The sequence below is a fragment of the Polyergus mexicanus genome, unplaced genomic scaffold, assembly GCF_030449975.1.
Source record: "Polyergus mexicanus isolate NDT 795.1 unplaced genomic scaffold, iyPolMexi1.0 SCAF_5, whole genome shotgun sequence".
In the NCBI taxonomy this organism is placed as follows: domain Eukaryota; kingdom Metazoa; phylum Arthropoda; class Insecta; order Hymenoptera; family Formicidae; genus Polyergus; species Polyergus mexicanus.
Window position 1 is genome coordinate 9,201,121 of NW_027223325.1, and position 22,056 is coordinate 9,223,176.

At 35.2% G+C, this 22,056-nt stretch overlaps 1 protein-coding gene across 4 annotated transcripts in view; it reads right to left on the reverse strand.

Moving 5' to 3' along the window:
• Positions 1 to 22,056, reverse strand: part of Lmpt (four and a half LIM domains protein limpet) — a 112,520-nt gene that overhangs the window by 78,208 nt on the left and 12,256 nt on the right. The window contains exon 1 of one of the 4 annotated variants that reach the window (XM_070296493.1): positions 1,610 to 4,243. The exons of the other annotated variants lie outside the window; for them this stretch is intronic. Within the exon in view, the coding sequence (XP_070152594.1) occupies positions 1,610 to 4,228 (2,619 nt within the window). The 5' untranslated portion in view covers positions 4,229 to 4,243. Of the gene's footprint in view, positions 1 to 1,609; positions 4,244 to 22,056 lie in introns of those variants that run through there. 4 annotated transcript variants of the gene reach the window in all.

Genomic DNA, 22,056 nt, shown 5'->3' on the forward strand with positions numbered 1-22,056 from the left:
GAAAAGAACGGATAAAGAAATTGAGAGAAGTGGAAATAAAAAGACGCGAAAAATAAAGTACAAATAATATTGATATAAGGCGCTATATTTTATGCTACATTTGTAGAATTTATTGTTCATGAGTGTTTTCTATATAATTTTGTATAGAAGAATGCAAAGTGAATTGTAACGCGTTGCAAGGGTTGGAGAATAAAATTGAAGAGATCGATTTAGGAGAATTTTAATAAAATTTCGCTGTGTACAATTTGCTGTTGCGTTTATATATTTACGCAAATTACGAAACTTCTCATCTCCAATCAAAGCCACTTAATTTTAAGGTACCGCGCTCTCTCGACCGTAAAACGGCCATCGCCAGATTCCAGGCAAATTGCAATTTTAGTGCACGAGGCCGTGCAATATTGCGCAATGTTTTCATGGCGACTCGATCGCTCGTACTCGATCGAGACGTAACAATGCCGATCCTCGTTCGCCAACGATCGCGGAAAATCGTCGATAAACAAGCAGACGAGATGCGTACGAATCGCAACATCGCAACCAAAACAGTTCAACGTTTATTTTATCGCTTCAATGATGCTGCACAAACAATCGAATATTTTCTCCTCTCGAGATGATCGATACTAGATACATTAACTATCACCGATAAATAATTACTGAATTTTTTATTCTTACTTCTGTGACAATCGATTGAAGCATTATATCGGTATTATTTTTAAAAGGAGGATTATAATTTCCAATCATTATATATAATTATAAATAAAAAGTAAACCTTTCTCTCTTTCTTACTCCCACAATACTTGCACGCTTAAAATTCTGTATATAATACCCAGGTATTAAATTCCTACCATATAATTATGCTTATTAGCTATTAAGAACTAATAGTAATATATATAATATTATGTAATTTTCATAATCTATTTATTTAAGATAATTTAAGATATTTTATTTAAGATAAGAGAGATTAATTATATATCTGAATATTTTTTATTTTAAATGCGAATTTATACGCTAAATGTATAAGATTTCATTAAAATTGATATTGCTTATTTTTTCCAATATTTATGCATCAAAATATATCAATATTTTATTTCCCGGTTGTAAATTATAAAGAAGCTAGTAATTATTAATTTCATAATTTTGATATTTTTTTATTATATGTTTTAAGTCATTCCTGTCATCCCTTAACCAATCAATCACTGATGCATCTCCTATACAAGATAAAGGCAAAATGAGAATCATGACTCTCGCAGCGATCACACGTGATGTCGCACAATTTATATCTTCGCACAAACTTGAAACAAATTCGCTCGAATCGAATATCAAAAATGGCGGGAAATGGATACAATCGCCTTGGCTATCGCTTCGATTGTTCCTGCTGCCGAGTTTGAAAGAAGAGAGAGAGAGCCGAACTCTCTTTCTTTCACGAGAATTATCCTCGATAATAAACGCCGTTTGCGATACTTATTGTTTTCGATTCAACCACTGTCATCTATCTTTATCTTTCTCTCTCTCTCCCTCTTTCTCATCTCCTCCAGCGATTTATGAAAATTGCCTCGCGTCTCTGAACCATAAAGGACCGATCGAACGCAATTGACTCATGAAAGTGCCATACCCCTTCGCGATAGTTCCAGATCGTTCTCGAGGGTGTCGTGCTGTTGGCATCGCCGTCGTCTCTCCCCGGCAAGATTCCGCCATCCCTTCGAGTCCTTCGCCAACGAGTCTCCTCCTCATCGTCCTCGTCGCTGTCCTCGTCGTTATCATCGTATGTCCTACGCCTCGCCACGCATACCTCCTGGACGGGACGACGTCGGCGGCGAACTCTCTCCGCTACGTTACCAGGATCCTCCGACGATCGGATCCTGATTATCGTGGCGCCGTTACGGTCGCGAGACGAGGAAACTTGAGGAGATCCGTCGCCCGAGTCGATTCTGTCGCGGGTCTCGAAGAGATCCTCTTCAAGATCGTTCGCGGTCCTCGTATTCTGCAGATTCGAAAATCCTCGCTCAGGCGAGACGTCGACGTCGAGCCGGCCTTCCGGAGCGCTTCGCAGCTTACTGTGGTTTCGTAGATATCTGGCGGAAAACATCCGGTTGCTCTCGTACCAGGATTTGGGGGAAAAATTCTTTGATTCCTTGGCGTTATCCTCTGGATCGTCCTTCTTTGATGGTGTCAACGATTTTGAGTGTCTCTCCGATTTTCTTTCAAACGCCTCGCGACCTCTGTTCCTCAAAGACGCGCGTCTCTTCGAGGAAGCGTCACGTTCCTTGAAAGAATTCGTTCCAACGACTGCTTCATTATCTTCTTCCTTGAAAGAATTTGGAGAATGTGACGCGTCATCTTCTGTCTTGAAGGATATTTTGCCGAATTCGATGTAGCGGTCGTTTGCGATTTTCCTATCGATATTGTTCTCGTAATCGTGATAAGATGTTTGCCCAAATTCCTCGTCGTCATCCTTGAAATTATTCTTCTTTCTCTCCGAGTGGTTCTCGCCATCCTTGTAAGAAATCTTGCCAAATTCAACGCTTTTTTCCTTAAATATGTTCTTCTTCTCAGAATCCTTGCTTGTATTTTGAAACGAATTGTTCCTGTTTGAATCATCATCGAAATTCCTGAGGATAATTCTACTAACGCCACTTGTGTGTTCTTTGGAAGGGATTTTTCTTTCCGTACTATCGCGCTGATTTTTTAGAAAAGTTCTGCCAAGCTCTTGTACTTTGTAGATACCTTTTCTATCTACATCTATATTTTTGTCTTTGAAGGAATTGTCTTGATCCTTGTCAAAGTATCTGGTAGAAGTGTCGTGTTGACTATTTGAAATGTGATTTTTGTATATATCATTATCTTGATCCTTAAACGATGTTTTTCTAGTTAAGCTAGACTCGCTGCAATCCTTGCTCGCTCTCCTAGATTCTGTTCTAAAAGAATTCTTCTTGATTATCGGCTCTCGATCGAATTCCTTCAAAGATTCCTTCCTAATTAGATTCGAGTCCCTGGGCGAACTTCGTCTGGGGGAACTTTTGTCCAGGTCCCTTCGTGGCTCAAGGAGAGCTCGATCGTATCTCTGTATCCTTACGTCAAAGTCCTCCGGCGAACCTTCGTACGTGTAACTTCTTCTCTTCGAACTATCTCTGGATCGAGCGTCCTCGTCTTCTTTCGATTTTTTACGATAATTTCTTTCGGTATTATAAGTATCGCTTCTTTTTCGGAAAGTGTCATCTCCTCGAGGCTCACGATCTTCGTTCTGCCTCTCGATGCTCTTCGATCTTCGATCAATCGATCGATCGCGTCGGCCCAAGTCCTCCTCTCCATCAGATTTTCCATGTAGCTTATATTCGCTTGATCTACGTTCGTCTTCGCGATCATCCTTTAGCTTTCTATTTCGAACTTTAGATCGATTATCAGGCGAATGATCGATGATCAGCGATCGTGTATCATTCCTGCTGCCGCTTTTCGCCCTATCGTACGCTTCCTTATCGGGATTTACTTCAGATCTCTGCTCTCTTCTAGACCGCAATTTGTTCTCCTCTCGCGATTTCAATCGCTCGATCATCGCCTGGATCCTACGATCCGGCGATTGACTACCATCAGTAGCTAAACTCTCGATCTCCTTAAGCAGGATATCCCTCTCGTCGACGAGCTGCGTGGTGTCATTATTGCTATCGTTGTTTCTGCTAATCTTGCACATCTTCCCCCGATTCTTCGTCTCCACGCTTTCTTCCCAGTATTCTTTCCTCCTCGATCTATGAGAGCCATTAAGTTCTCGCTCGACGGACTCGCCTTTCTGTCGATTCTCTCTTGGCAAAGATCCTACGTATCCTTCGTCCCGGTACTCCAAACGATCTTGAGTTTTATCCAAAAATTTCGCAGTCACGGGTTCCGAACTATCTCTTCTGAACTTTCCATTCGTCACTTGTACGTCCTCGAGATCCTGTCTTCTTGATCTTCTCGTGTCATCCTTGATGTCCCAGGATCCAAAGTGTTCTTTGCTCTTTTTGTACAACAAGTCGGCGTTGCTGTCTTCCATCTCTTCCTTGTATTCCCGTCCGTTCCGCTCTGTCTTGCTATCGTGCTGTTTTGACATACCGAAGTGATAACGATTGCCACGTCCGCCATTCTTGCACGACCGGCCGGAGTGCGCTTCCGGTTCGCTTCGATGGAAATGGTCCTTGGCGAACGAGGCAGTCCTTGGCGTGTCCTTTACCGCCGAAGGACCGCGCAGGCGAGACGTCATCTTTGCGAGGAACGGAATTTTGAAGACAAAGATTGTATCTTGCCGAAATGTATCGCTCGTGAGTATGTATTATATATACAATATGTATATACGAGTAATTTTCGATATATTGATTTTTATGCAACAATTGACGTCAACAAATAAAAGCTATATAAAAGTATGTATAAAATTTCGCGTAAGTAAGGTAGTGTTTTTGTTGAAAAAAATTTATATAAAATTCAATTCATTCTTTTCTTTGACGAGAACGATAGCGTTACTTCTTCTCGTCATACGACATCTTCAGGCTTGAAAGAGGAACGTAGGAGAACTGAGACACGCACGGTTAAGTGTACGAGCACCAACCTATTATTATTCGCATATATCGAACCAGCCCACCGGCTACCGTCGATCCCGATCGATCCCTGATCCTCCGTCATCCATCGTGCATATGTATTGTATTTGTAACTCGCGATCGTCGTCGGTATACGAGCACTGAAACTGCTTAAATTTCACTGGGATTTCTAAAAAAATCAACACTGGAGAAGCATCTCTAGATCAATCGAGAACATAAAATATTGCATCATCTTAAAGCATATCTTTTCACCAAAATTCTTACACACAGACAGGAAGATATTTTCAGCAGAAGAAAATGAGCAAATGTTCTGTCTAATGCAACAGATATGTTTTAGTAGATGTAAGTTTAGAAACGATACAACAATGAATCACTGATCAATTTTTTGTCCGGGTTAATAAAATGATCGAGCTAACTGTATCGATTAATCGCATAGTTCCTTCAAAGATCTAAAAACCAGTCGCTTCCGAATGGAAGCGATTTGTACAGATTTTTGCGATTTCTGCAACGATCAATTTGATGTTATTCGGATCACTGTAATCAGAGTGTCGCGTCAAGATAAATAAACACAACATGGATGATAATTGCAACTGGATGACAGATCGTGCATCGGCGGAATCCTTACTGTCGGCGATGTCTCGTTACTGCAAAGACACAACTTTTGAATTTCACGATCATCTCGTAACGTCTCGAACCCTCTCTCTCCCCCCCCCCTCCCCTCTCCTTTCTTCTTTAATGCTTCTTCGAGAGAGAAGTAAAAGATGATCGTTGCGGATCCTCACGCCTCGCCGAAACTCGTAGGAGTGCGAGAGGAGCGTCGGCCACCTCTTTTCTCGAGGTGGCTCTTTCTCGGCGAGAAGCCAGCCGGCTTCGGGACAGGACGACGACGACGACGACGAGCGCGCGGAGCAGACGACCCTGAAAGTCGTCTGTGGACTTTCACGAACGCGAGCACTTTGCCGGTCGGAGTCACCACGAGAGTGTGTACCAGAGGAGAGAGCGTGTTCCTCCCGCTCTCCCGCCCCTATCCCGCCGATATCCCCCTCGCTTCCTGCCATCCGCGAGCTGTCCCCTTCCTCGATGTACCCTCTCTCCACCCCTCCTCGTTCCACTTACTGCGTGTCGTCCCCCCTTTTCGTCCTCTTTCGTGCCGTCACCGACTCCTTCGCCTTATATCCACGGTTCTGTGGTCCTTCCTGAGCTGAGGCAAAATATGACTCTTCATTTTCCCATTAATCCGATGGATCGCCAATCCTTTGGACAGTCACGAAATATCATCGAGCACGTAAGCTTGACCTCATCCAAATTCATTAGTCTTCCGAGTTGCTTGATGAAATTTATCGGGAACTGATAGAAAATTCACATTGTGAAGCAGAACTTGCGTTCTCGAAAAAAATCTTTGCTAATTTCAGAAAAAACTCGGATCCTTCAAAGTTGTTAGTTTTGGAATAATTTTAAGATAAATATAATATATGATAGATTGTGTGACACACACACACACACAAAGAGTATATTAATTTAGATGAACTTGCCGCAGAATACTAGGACAAATGACGGAAAGATATTTTTCTCGACATCGTTATGATATTATAGCTAGCACGGGAAGTAAATGGTGATACTTTTTTTTTTTTTTTTTTTTTTTAATGACGACAAAACGAGAGCGGAAGCATCGTCTTTCACTTTCGAAATGTAGTCGAGCATTCGCGCGGAAATTAATGACACACTTTGAGCGTGACAGGAGAGCTAAATTGGAAAATATAAAAAAAGATGTCTGAAATTTTCTTTATACTATAAAATTCTACAAGTTCGAAATTGTCCGGATTATACAATATTTTGTTAAAGCTTTCCTTTTAGATTCTCATTTGCAATGATTAACTGATATTAAGATAAGAAACTAATAAATTTCCCAGAAATTATGTCAAAGTTTAGCAAAAAAATTTCTACGAAGTCGAGAAATTAGTGTAGGAAATTTTTATTGAATCAAGAAATTAATCAATTTCTGGAAATTGATACGATATGGCCGCGTAACGAATCAAGATCCTTAACGTTCGAGCGCGTCGTAAAATGACTCTTCTCATGCGCGTGGAAACGCAGCTCGCGCATAAAACTCGGAATATTCAAGCGGAGGCGGACATTCGCGGATATCCTTGCAAAAGCTTCGGGAATGTCGTCGGCGCTAAAGACGCCGCTGTCGGCCACGGTCCGCGGCTTAATGAGACCTTAGCGATCCCTTAATAGATCCGGCTGAGTAAAAAAAAAAAAAAAAAAAGGCTAATATCCCGCGAGAACGTTACTTAGCGCGTGTTTATGTTCGCGCCGAGAAAAGTTAGGATAAACTTAGGTGGAAAGAAGATGCGCTCTGAGAAACCGTATGATATGGTTCAGCTCCGTGTATAAAACTGTTTTCCCCTTATCTCGCGAAAAGTTACGAGAGATTCGATGAAATTGCATGCGCTGGCACGGATCGTCTCATATATGCCAGAAATGGAAAGTTGAAGCTACCACCGATCATCGGCAGGGCCGTTTTAAGAACTCGTCGATCCTCGGTGTATTTCGAATAGAATTATACGTATAAATTATGCAAAATATAATATAAATGCAAAAGAGCGCGGAATATAATGACATAAATTATGTTACATATATAAATTTTCGTAGCAAAATAAATAAGAAGATTTCCAACTATGAGTAAGCGATTTTTTGTTCGACATAGTAAAATTTTCCAAAACGTTCCGAAGATTAACATCCGCAAAGAGACGTTAGGGAAAATTTATTTTTTATAAAACTAAGAGAAAGTCTTAAAAGGGATAACGTTATTCCTGAAATGACACGATGAGAGGACAAACGGGATGAGTGAATCACCGCCGAATAAACGCTGATCCATGACACGAAAACACGCCTATATATAAGAGAAAAAAAAAGATATTTTCTTCGCACAATCGAGTCGTCCGTGCGCGCCTAATCGCTTCTCGACCTGCAGAGCGACATTTTACTGCTGCGAGTCTCGACACACGCACGCATATGTTGCTCTTTCGACTTGATTCAACGTCCCGTATGAATTTCTTTTTCGTCAATTACGAAAAATAATCTTTCGGTATACCAAGAACATAGAATAATAATAATAATAATAATGAATAAAGGCATATAATATTTATAGCATTTTTATATATAAAATAAAATGAAAGGGGAGGCAACCATGCATGATATTTCCACGTAAACGGCACCCAATCATCTTTCCGTTATACGGAAGACAATGAAAGCCACATCGAGGGAGCAAAATATCATCGCTCTCCGTTGCAGCGTGGATAATCGCTAAATTAGCCGAATCGTTGCTCGCGCGTATCAATGATTAGCTATCGCGGAATAATTTATATCGCACGGCGGGCAGTGTTTACGGTAATTAAGAGATATTGCGGCTTGATGGCTCGCGATCGAATGCGTTTCTTCGCTTGGTGTTCGATTTTTTGAACCGCGTGCGCGAACGCGCGTTATTAATCACCCGTGTCCCATAAGCGGGCTTTCACTCTTGCGTCAGAGCATAAGGCCAGACAATCGATTCGCGCTTCATATATCTCACGTTTCTCGTTTCGAGCACATCAGATGTACAACAAGTACGATAATATCTTGATCAATTGCGTGAGACGAGCGTCCTCGTCGAGTAATCCATTAGATCGTCGCACGAACGCGATATCACCGATACCGAACAGTCGGCGAGAGCCGCCAATCTGACAACAAAAGCCCTGGCATGTCGTGTCGCGATAATTATCGCGGCTTTCGAAGCGATTAATTTCTTGGGATCGACGTAATTATTTATTATCGCGTACTTCCAGCATCGCGTGGCGATTCGCGAGAAATCGCGCGCTCGATCGAGATGAGCGCTAATAGCCATGACTGCCATTCACCTTTTCTTATCCTACACGTGAATTCACCGACGATTGGTTTCTTCCTCAATATTCTTACTTTTAACGCGTTAAGATGAGGAAAAGAAGATACATTTGGCAGGTTTGAAAATCTCTCGTCTTCGATATCTCATTTTTCATTTTTCATCTGTCTTCTCGGGAATATTCCCGTCATCTGTAACATCTAACGAACGATCGCCTGTACTATCGCACGAATGATTATGAGCGTAATCGAATTCTAGAACTTCTCGTTTACCCGAGAAGAAGAAAAGATAGGTAATCGAAACGAATACTGCTTCCTGCTCCGATTGTGGACATTTCAAAGTGCTGGCATGCAACTTTACGATCGCGATCGCGAGGTAGAAGGGCCGGTTATCCATAACCGATGAGGACGTATCGTTTCCAGATATGCGTGCGCTGGCTGTTTTCAACGGGTCCCAGCGCCGCGAATGCGCACGATTATTAAGTTCCGCTTTGCGCTTCGCGCATCTCTAATTGCCCGATGTGAATTTCCAGCCGCGCGAATTCACTGGCGATTCTTAAAGAGAATTATTAAAGAGAATAAAAAAAGAGCGAAAAAGAAATAAAGGGAGAAGCGGCGAGATTGCGGCGTGAAGAAATAATCGAGTCTCAATGTCGTTTCACGGATGACGTAAATAATAAGCGGTCTCACAAGTGAGGAGAATTTTTATTCGGACAGATTCGCGCATGGTAAGATTAATTCCGGCGAGACTCCTACACGAAATCGTAAAATCCTCCATCTGTTCATATAACCATTGTTAACTGCTTGACAATCGAATTGAGAAGTCGTTGTCATTATTATTATTATTATTATTATTATTATTATTATTATTATTATTTAGTATATTATTATGTACTAAATACAATGTATAATGTAATTATTCTGTTTATACATGTAAAAGAATTTGATAGATCGATTGATAAACAACATGTAAACGGGAAATAAGAAATTTATAAAAGTTTTTGCAAAAAGATATAAAATTAAGTGATTAATATATACAGCAAAAAAGAGTTATATAATAAAAGAGTAATTATTATTCTAAAAATATGATCGTTTATTATAATTGTTTATTATATCGTTTAGTTAATTATATAAAAATTGTAATAATATTTTTATACTTATATATAATAATAGCAATATTTCCTGTGACAAATTTTCTTGTATACAATACAAATATATACTTCATATTTTGCGTATATTATCTTTTTAAGTGTAGGAAGGAGAAATGTCATAAAAAATATAATTTTACAAGCAATCTATATTGCTACCCTATATCGATATTACTACACACCGGATACTCGTAAAAACATTTTTATCTGTCGAGAAACTGACTGTATCGCGGGGCACAGAAAGTTAGCGCAAGCTAAAATCTAGAAAGTAAATGGAAAATAAAACGAAATGCGCGTCACGCAAAGGTAACTTTGTGAAGAATGCAATGTGAAAATAAATTTAATCTAGGCGTATCACGGTTACCTGTTCAGGTGGCGTAAGACGCGTATCAGATAAGAAGCTGGATAAGTCACTTCGTTCCACGGCACGGAGACATAGTAAAAATGGTGATATCAAAGAAAGATAGAAAGAGAACAAGAAAGGGACCATTTTATTCGCTCGAGCGCTCAAGCAAGATTATTGCAGCTTAGATACTATCTTCCATATCGGATATTTAAATAGCAATTAAGTTTTATTCCTAAGTTTCGCAACTATTTTCCAAATCAAAATTTAGAAAAACATTAATCTCTAACGTGGAACACTATCAAAAATATTATATTAGATAATATATATAAAATTATTATATAAAATATTTCTTTTATTTTATTTTATAATATTTATTTTTATATTATTTAATATAAAGTTATTATATATAAAATTATTATATAAAATATATTTCTTTTATTTTATTTTATTTTATAATATTTATTTATATTAGTTAATATAAAGTTATTATATATAAAATTATTTATATATATTAGATTTTATATACTTTTTGTTAGAAATTAAAATAAAGTAGATTTTTTTTTTTTTTTTTTTTTTTTTTTTTTGTACAGTATACGAGAAGTATATAAGATTGAAGAAAAATTTCTCTGCTTTAAAAAAATAATTCGAAGCCAATGATCCCGTATTTCTCATTTGGCAATCGCAGGGCGACCGGTGGGTGTCAAAATCGCTTTTTGTAAAATCTTGGGATACTTTCCTGCGTGTGAGTCCGCGACAAGGCCCCTCGTCACGACGCCCCCGCGTTTTTGTACGCCGAGCTACGATACAGTGAACGGGGGGCCCCTTACTCGCGTATCGACCTTTTCGCCCGAAATGGCAAGACCAAGGTGCACCTCGAATCAGATTGATTAGCACTTTGACTGTCCATGCTGAGAAACGACTTTGCCGATCCATCGGTTTGGAGTCGCCGCAAAATGAATTTATATTTTTATTTATTTTTCGCTGTCAATATATACACGTATTCACAGAAGTCTATCTATGCTTGCGTTTTCATGAATTATTATTATTTGGAAAACTTGTTTGCTTTTTATGCTTGAGTATGAAATTCTATACATCTTTTAATCATATAGAATGAAAAACTTTACCCAAGACTCTCTTATAAAGCTAAGCCTTTGTTTATTAAAGAAGCGTTAATGTTAAATAACTTTTCTCTAAGATTGTTTCTATATGATTTGCCACTTGCGAAAGAGCGGTATAAACAAGTATCCGATAGAGAGAGGTACGCGCATCGCATACTCGACGTTCTTTAAGTGTGTTCCCTTCGAGAAAGCGCATTAAAAAGAGAGCTCGATCCAAGCAAGTAGATATAGACGTATGTACATAGTCGTCCGTAACGTAAGACAGACGTTGCCCACATATTTCTCAGCATTCAAGGGCGCTATCACATGCGCTGCAACGATTTTAAAGCATTATTCACACCGGCAATATCTTTCCAGCTAATAACCGCAAGAGTTAATAATGGACGCGCGTCGAGTTTCATTTTACCTAGTCGTGACCGATATTCCCTTTGTTCGTCAGCGAAAAAATGCTAATGACGACGTGCGATATCTTTTATACAGACGTTGATGATTTTCTCTCGCATAAATAATTGATTATTTTAAATTTTCTATAAGAGATCTTTTCTAGAATTGTCACACTCGATCTCTATATTATAGACATGTGATCATCAGACGAGCTTGGAATGAATTTATTTGAAATAAAAATCTTATATACGCTATCACACATTGATTAAATTAATTAATATTTATTATTAAATTAAAAAGGTATGTTTAAAATGTTGCGCGCGAATATTTTTAAATTATTTTTATAAAATATAATTCAAGATATATATTTCAAGATTGATAAATAAATTTACGATCAAAAAAGAAGGAATTTAATAAAATTCCGAAATATTTTGTGAATTTTATGTAATTTATAATAGAATTTGTTACATTTAAAATTAAAATTAATATATTGCATAAATTAAGCATTGAAATTACATCTCGCAAAGTTTAATTTTCCTTAAAAGCTATCGTTCTCTATTAATGCCATCGCTCAATGTGATGTTCACAATATTCACATTTATTTACCATTTGCATCTGGCATAGTTGCATTTATCTACATTTATCGCGAAACTCCTACGTGTAACACAGAAAATCAGTAGGAAGGCCGTCTTCTCTCTCGAACACGTTACACACACAAAAAACAGTGTTTCAATATACGAAGAGTAGCTTAAGCGTGACGATATCGGCGGATGATCTTGCGTATTTATTCCGATTTACAAGTCAATCGTTCCGGGAATATAGCGGCGAAACCGGGAAAAATTGTGAATCGTTTTCTTATCTTATTTCATCATATTATCCATACGAGCAGTCTTGAATCATATTTGACAGGCGTCTGATCCGGATACGCGATTTATTCTAGGCGCGCCGTGCAATGAAGAAATGCTCTAATTGGATTTATCACGAGCGACCCGTTAAATATTTAGCGGTGCATATCACAATTGTTACGTGTACCCGGCTATCATAATATAGCGGTGACTCATTTGCGTCGCGTTCTCGTTCCATTCGGATACCGGTAGTCTTCGCTTGTGTAAAGCCTAGGGTTGCACGTGACCCAAGACAAGACAATATTCGCAAAAATATCGTATTGGTCTTGAAAATTTTAATCTTGTCTTGCCTTCATTTTTATTAACAGTTTTTATTTAACACTAAATTATTCGTCAGCTTGATAAAAAACAGAAAATAATAAGTATATCTGATTTCTTCTGTTATCCGAAGCGCCGAGCACGATTTTCGTTTGTTCTTTACTGCGTATGCTCACGTCTCGATTGTGCAGACGCAATCTAAAAACTAAACCAAGTTCTTCCGCTGAACATGCAAACATATCCGAAAGTGATAGTGAAAGTTCGGAAGTAAGTGCAGTTAAACAATGCACATAGAAAATTTATTTTAAGTATGAAACAAGAAACAATGAAAAAATCGGCGTATGTTTATTATGTCAAAAAGAAAATGTGACTAAAGAAATAAAAATGAAAAATAGTAACACTACTGGATTAAAAAAAAAACATTTGGAGAAAGATCATAAAAAAGCATATGAAGATTTATATTTGGATTAAAAGCAATGAGAAATAAAATATTGTCAGAAAAACGAAAAGCGATAGATATATTTTTAAACGTAAGTATTGAAATTAAACTTTATAAATTAAGTAATATAAAGTAATTAATTTGCGCTATTTTTATGTCACATTAAAGTGCGTAACGATAATGATGCGCAGACTCTTTAAATTTAAATTTTTTAAAGTTCTTAAATTTATAAATGTTTTTATTTACTAACAATAAATAAAATTTTTTGTCTTTCTCGCCTATTTCCGTATTAATTAAAATCTCCGTTCAGAGATCGGGAACAATTAGATAACTTTTTTTTAAAAACCAAGACTTCTCGATAAGATCAAGAATCTTGATAATTTGTTTTGGTATTGTCTTGATAATTAATTTAAAATCTTGTCTTGATCTTGAAATTCAAGACAAGATCAAGACAAGACCAAAACTAGTCTTGGTATCTCGTGCAACCCTAGTAAAGCCCATCATGGCCTTATCGAAAAATACTAAAGATCGATAGAATCTTTTCAAAGTAGCCGTAATAAAAATAATTTTTATCGTATATTTAATAATAAAACACTATGTAACTATAGAGAGAATAAGAGAAAGTATGTATGTATAAGATTTTTATATATTTTCTAATATTTTTTAATTAATATTTTTATATTTAATATCTCGTAGCAGTTTTATATTTTTAATTTGAATAACATCTTGATTTTAATAATAAAAATCTTGAAAAAAATCTTGATGTGTTCATCTAAGATATTTGTTTGAAATGTCAAAAATAGACTTCGTGTGTGTGACAATATTACTAATGATATAGGATAATCGTCAAAGTTCAACAATATATTACGTTGGGATATTCCATTTGCCAAACGAAAAGGATGATATTAAATTAATATCTTGTAAGAAGCTTATAACGACTGTAATTCCGGTCAAGCAAAAATATATTTTCTCTTAAACCACCGTTTAACCGACAACTGCTTTTTACTAGCGGTACCGTTATGCCGCTTATATAGCGAAAAACTTGGCCGCTGTCCGAGAAACATAATGGATGTATCTATTAGAGACATATCTCGCAGTCTGGAGAATGATCAAAATGGAATAGGTTGGCGCGCGATTCGAGAATTCAGGTTTATCTTCCATTACATATTTATATCTTTTAAATGAAAAAGATGGTTTATTAAAATTTTATACCTTTCATTTAAGTTAATGAGCCGTGAATCACATAGATTGATGATCGCCAATCTTGTTTTACTAATATTTCATTAAATTAATTTATTTTAAAAGCATAGAGATTAGCTAAATTAAAATCTTTCGTATAAGATAATTTATAAGATAATTCATAAAAATATATCAGATTTATCAATTTTTTATGCAAACATCTAGAAATGTCACGAGTGCGGCTTTAATCTCACGGCGACATCCCAAAGGACTGACGGGAATCTATGTGTGAAACCGGTTATTATCAAAAGCCGGCATTACAGCGTTCTGCAGATCAAAACATGTAGCATTTCAACGATTAGCTAATATTAGCAAGTATTTATTTTTAAATGTAAAATATTGAACTATATATATATATATATAAATATATAGAAAAACTATTGTTTGCGAAGATAATTTTAAATAATAGAACAAAAAATTTAATCGTATTATCAATCGCGTACGATTAATTTAAATAATTTTAATTTCGAGATTTAAAATCACGAATAGCATCCGCCAATAAAAAAAAGAGATAAACATATATATATATTTTTTTTTTATTTTACACGTCTTATGAATGGCAAACAATTATAATTGCATATATATATATATATATATATATATATATATATATATACCTATGTGTTACCTATAACCTTTTATAAAAGCTGTTGTAATAATAGTATTATATTCTCGAATACTCAAACTTGGAAACTAGATCATAATTCCGCCATAATATCGAAATCCGATGACGACCTCAATCGTGCATAATATTCGTTTGAGTCACAGTCACATGTGTGCGTGTGCGTGTGTATGTGTGTGTGTGTGTGTGTGTAGACGGTACTCAATGGAAATTGATCGCTGCCAGTAATGTCCATAATAAAAAGTTATTAAATCCCGATAAGAGAAGTAGGACGTTTATCAATAATCAATATATGACAAAATTAAATAACTAGCAAAGTAAAATATCGTAAAATCAAAATAGAATATTGATTCGTATTAAAATATATATTTGGAAGATTTCTCGTGCCTGTGTTTTATTTGATTTTTTTTTTTTTTTTTTTTTTTGCATCTACTGTTGCAATAAACAAAATAGTTAAATCTTACAGAATTTTCGAAACTTTCGTCTTCTACTCTATTCCCTTTCAAAATCAATGAATTTTGATGGTCTTTTAATTCCACGTGGAGATACATACGTGTACCGGAAGTTTCTGATTATCATAATCTTGTGACTTATGACAGCTACAAACCCGAGAAAGGACGAACTCTCCGGTGGCCGGCAACCATCCACCAGTGCAAAGATAAACATTGACATTGAGCCGAGACATAATGATGTCATTCTCACGGAAGTGACATCATTTCGTCGGCTCCTTGGTCCGACCCACAAATAATTTACTGCTCCGCGCGTCCAGACTGACCTTTATTTAAATGTGTATTCGATGCACGACGACTTTAATGCGCACGCTGGATTTCGAATAAAAATACATAATATATATACGCATCTTTTTTTTACTTATAATTACTTTTATTTATAAGTAATTTATTTTTTCTTTTTTTGTGTGTAAAAACATTTATTTATTATTATTTTACGGATTTAAACGGAGTTAAAAATCATTTCCTTTGTATTTATTTAAAACAAATTTTCAGTGTTATAGATATATGTGCAGAAATACACATGACAATAAATTATCATGATGTATTAAACTTACCCTATAGAAGACATATTAAATTAAATTAAATGCATATTAAATCAAGTTAAATTAAGACATATTATGTTGAATTAAATTCAAGAAATTATAAAAGTCAATTAGCGATTTGAAAAGCACGAAACTCCATTGCGCTACAAAAGACACGCAAAAATACACGTGATGTCAATTGCGATAAACAAACTACAATTGGCGTTATAAAAATTTGCATGGCGTCACTTTGCCCATCCTTGAACCACACGGCCGAGATTAGAGCTTTCAAAGATAAAGTCTTCGTTTCTCCGCAATGCGATTGTAATTTTTCGTCGCGGCTTTTCGAGCTACTGACTTTCGAGGACATATTCTATCCTAAATGGCAAATTGCCAAGCGTACAACAGCTTCCAGTTTTTTATTCCCGTTTATACTCCCTCCCTCATTATCGATATGTTTTAGTTACTGTCTCTCGATGTTCATTCTTAACAACGCGGTTGCAATATAATGCGCTGCTAATGCAACGAGCTTATTAAATTATTCAATTTGAATTCTTAAGAATCGAATCATCAATGAGACAAAAAATTTATATCTATTAATGCCGGCGCGGCGATTTGCCAATGTACTTAAATTAAATTAAATCTAATGATTTCATGACTGCACGTACGTGTATATATTGGTACCTATCGTTCTACTTGTCACGTTGTCACTTTTTTTACTCTTAACCGACATTTTAATCTTTTGTCAGTTTCTTAAATGGCTCGAAATTCAAAATTTTAAAATAATATGATTTCACGCTATTTATGATTCGTTAAAAGTTCTACTTCAGACGACAAATATAAAATAAATACAGAGAAAGCAGATTGTGGCATGAAAGGGAAAAAAATGCAATTTCATGGATGTTTCGTTTCGATTTCGCATAAATTAGATTCGATTTGGCGATGCTTTGATGTTGGAGAAATCCTTGATTCGGCATTGAAGCAATTGCTATTGATCCTCCCTTCCCCTCTCCCTTTGACTCAAGAATTTTTATGTTCTATATGCATTATAATTAATCAAATTAATCTATCCAATGAGGCCTACATCGTTACATTAAAGCATTGTTGTGATTAATTTCATTATATATATATATATATCACAAAATTAATAATAAAAAAATTGTTATTTGTTAGTTTTTAGTTTATCGATGCAATCTTATGTGTATACTAATTTTTATTATACTTTAAAGCATCGTGTCATATTAGTTGATATCTTTGCTTGTAACGTAGAAAAATAAAATTTAATTATTTAATTTAACTATTATCGAGTTAATTTTATTTCTTTCAAAATGACGTAATTAAACTTTTAAGCTGGCAAACTGACTAGATATCAATTTCAAAGCACACACAAAACGAGACTCGCGAGGACCTCTGATCCTCCGACACTGGCATTCTCGAACGATTGTGTCATGCGTACCGATAGACTCTCGCATTTCGGTCCACCCTGTATGCACTTACTGTCAGATCGTAGTCGCGCGCTGCTCGTTACGTGTCAGAATGCGTCCGAAACGATTGTGTTAAATTCGCGGCACGTGATATACGCGATCCAATGAAGGCCAAACAATCGCGTAAAGAGACTACGTGTTGTTAGCGCGATATCATTGTCGAGCTGTATTTCGCTGCGGGTCATGTCATCTGATATTTATACATGTAGAGAAGAGAAAATTTAATACGCTTTTCAGTCATGAGCACAAGTATATAGTCACGCGGATGATGATCTTCCTTTCGGAGATTATATTGTAATAATCTCTTTCAATATTTGCAACACATACATACACGCCCACACCTATATTATCTTTTTGAAATTTCTAGCAGGAACTTGAACGAAAAGATATAAAAGGGATACATTAATTCTCTTTTATTTTACATGATATATTTATGTTATGTCTCAAATATAATCGATATAACTTTAAAAATTTTACGGTTATTTATGAACAAAACTATCTTTTTCTATATTATTCGAATAAATTAAGCTTTTGATAGATCTTGATTTTTCTTTTTTTTTTTCAATTTGTCTTTGAAAATTATCATTTGGATTGACGATGAAGATATTTTGTACTGGTCCGCGGATACGCATAAATACTATATTATGCGTGCGTTCAATCGACCAATGTTCACGATTGGAATGTCGTGCCACTTGGTCGCTATATTTAGATCCGCGAGTTTTAATTAAGTACGCGACAACTTATGTATACGAGGTGGCGACACAACGAGGAGGGGGAGGCGGGGGGAGGGGGCGAGGGGGTAGAGGGAGACGATCGATATTCCCGATAGCTGATAATTCTGATAATTGTATGGGATATCGAATTGAAAAATCTAATGAGATTTTATGCATACATTTTTCACGGATCGAATTATTAAATACAATATAAACGAGTCTACGTAGGACAATCTGTTTAATTAAAAAATATTATAAATTATATAATAAATAAATTAAATATATAATATATTAAATATACAATTCATAGAGGGAAAGAGAGAAAAAGAACGATCATAATAAGATATAGACAGAATAACCAAATTACACTGTATTTCAGTGAAAATTTATTCACGTTTCTTTGCATAAAAATCAAATTAATATATCTGTTTTTTTCTTTTTTTTTACACCTCATTTACATTTACTTTCAAATATGTATGCGTGTATGTATGAAGTCTGTGGGATCAATCAGTATTTCGCGTTTATCACGATGATATATTAGACAGATTGCATGGAATTACAATGCAATGTAAAGTTTTAAAAGGACGGTCTCGTTTAGTAGAGTTTAACGTTATGCTGGGGATCGTCTCTCATTTCCCATTGATATACTATTACGCATGCACAATTTCACAAACTTTGTGAAATTACAATTTACCGTAATAAACATAGTATAAGTAATTAGTAGAGATTCTAATGTCGATATGCAATTCTATTTGTAGATATGCAATCTCTCTTTAAAGCTTGATATACCAAATTAACATAATGAACACTTATCCGAGATATAAAACTATTTGTGTAAGGATACCTTTTAAATATAAAAATAAATTTTCTCCAATATAAAATTATATCGAAAAAAAAAATTTAGCATATCGTAAATAGATTTGAATTAAAAACTTGCATAAAATTTCTTCAGTCACATATTAGTCTTCCGAAATATTATCTCTCATTGTATATATATCGTTACATTAAAAATATTATATATATTTTATTTTTTATTTTTTATATCTTATATTATTAAATATTTTACTACGATTCTTTCTTCGAGGGACATACATTTTCCATTGTAGCTATAAAAAATGGCATAGGAATCGCGCAAGTTGCGTTAAAATAAGGTATCAAACGCAGTTTTCAGCGTATTAATTAGCCGAGCTTCGTAGATTTATCGCGACGGAAACAACGCGCGAGAGGATTAACTTTTAAGCTAACGACGATTGATGAGAAATATATTCAAGGGCGGAGAGAGCGCGCGACAGACGGAATCATAATTCGTAAATTATGCAATAACGGCTAACGTGCTTACCCACGGGGCAATTGACCTTTATTATGTTAAACGATATGACCCTAACACAACCTAAAATAACGTGGTCATACTTGTCATAAAATAATTCAATAACGCGCTCCTTTATGATTTGCGAAATTAAATGGTGCGGCAATCACCGTTCCAATACACTGTTCTATGTCATGTTATAATTACAATTGAAAATTAAATTATCTTGTTCTCGCCAATTTTCGTTACTCGTTTAATTCACAAGCTTTAAAAAGAATTATGTGTAAAATATTTAATATATTGGTAATTATATTTTTGGAGAGAAAAAAATTAATTTAATGTTAGTGCAATTTGTTTGTAATATCCATTAAACTCCAAATTATTTGCTTATATGTTAAATGCAAAGGCAAAATCTCTGCGCCAAGAAATATGAACAATTTAAATTTCACAACAGCACTATTAAAAAGAAATATTTGTAATTTTATAATCAAAAATCTAACAATATATATATATATATATATATATAATTTAATTATATATAGTATCTACTTATATAATTCAACAATGATTCAATCCTTTTTTTTGGTATTCATTATAATTAACAATAATGTTACTATATACTTTGAATTCTAAAAATTCTGTAATCATAATCTTGATAAAATAAATCTGAGATCATTGTCTGCCTCGAAATCAAATTACTGTTTTGTGTTATATGAGAATATAAATATCCGTGATGAATCCACGAGAATTTTACACTGCTTGATCAAGGCGAATTTAAGCATGGCGCATTCTCCCATGTCCCAAAACGACACACAGGAAGATAGATAATCAGTCGTTACCATAACGGCAGTTTCCGGCAAATATCGCGGCTGTAATTAAACGCGATATGCGAGTAATGCACAAAGCGCGCTAAGTTAACTTAAACGCGAGACGGTATCGTGTTCTTTTGATTGCTAAGAAAAAAGCTAGCTATGTGAGATGTAGATATATCGTCATAACGGATAATCAAGTCGTGCCCGAAATATTATATATTCCATACTAGCGAAACAATTTTTTTTTTTTTTTTATGAAAGCAACTAAATATTGTCATCGAAAAGTTAAGAAATAAAACTAAAATCAGGAATGTCTGCAAATGCTCGAGAAAATTTTTTTTTTAATTTTACAATACAAGGAAAGACGTGTAAGAGATTGACGAATCTCAGATATTAAATATATGCTATATTTAAGATGACGTGATTTATGCGCAAATTTTGTCAGGAAACGCGGAGTATATTTTGCCGTGTGATTTGTTCATTAAGAAAGACAATATCTGAAAAATTCACGGATCGTCGATCTTTATTACGCCGCGAGTATAAAACATATTGTTTGAAGCGTCATGTGAATAGCAGCAGATAGGAAGACAAATTCCTCTCTTGCCTCACTGTTCAGCTGAAACAATGTGAGCGTAGGTTAAACTTATCAAGCTGCCTTGGTAATGCTGATGAGAAAGAGGATCTTCCTCCATAACAATTGTTCGTGGGACGCGTGCTCCAAGATTTTCAATTTCAAAATCTGTCGCTAAACGCGAATCACACCATATTGCGCTATTCGTTTACCCACTTTAATGTTTTCATCTATATTATTTTTTAAAATGTAATTTCAAGTGAAAATTTATACATAAATTTAATCCTTAAAATTTTTCTTTTCCTCCTTAAAATTAATTCTTAATCCTCAGCTTTACATTTTTCATTCTTAGTTTTTAATTCTTAGTTCTAAATTCTCCATCTATTTTTTTTAAATAATGTAGATTCATATAAAAATCATAATTTATAACATTCATGACTTGTATTGTAAATCCTTATGTGAACTTAATTAAGTTTATTAATTTTGTGTTTTTACTGTGATATTTATCGAAGATTTAATATATGTATACATATATTAATTCACTCTTCTCGATAAATATCACATGTGTGACATAATTAATAAATAATATTTTCCATTCCATCGCGCATAATTTCCCGTCTCGTGTATTGAATGTCTTGTCGCCTCATTTATTGAAGCGATTTTCAAGGATGCTTTTGACGGTTATTCCTAATTTCTACCCCTGGCTTTAGTAAAGAAACCTGATCTTCATCGAAACAATTTCTACATAAGACTATGTCTGCTTTCAGGGGCACTAATAGGGAGAAAGGGAATAGATCACGATGGGTGCAGCCTAGATAAAAGCTGAAGGGTGCGGTTGATTATACTTATGTCCAAGCTATTATGGCAAACCTTTTTATAGTTTGCACTCCATTCCGAAAGTTCAAACGTATCCAATCTAATAGCTAACAAAATGCGCGAGCGAATTTAGAATCCTTATCGAATTACCGCTTTTAATTTTATGAGATATCTCGTAGAGAAATAGAACATTTAATTTTTATTATAAATTATTTATGATTCAGTTAGACTCAATTTTTCGTTAAAAAATTTTTGAAAAAGATATTATTACCTGCAACGTGTTAATATTTCGATAATTAAACTGTATTTCAAAATCCCCAACTTTTATACAATCCACTTGAAATTAATGAAATTCTTTGTTATATATATGTTTTATTAAATTTAATTATTTTTCATACTTTTTGAATTCGTAATAAATATGAAA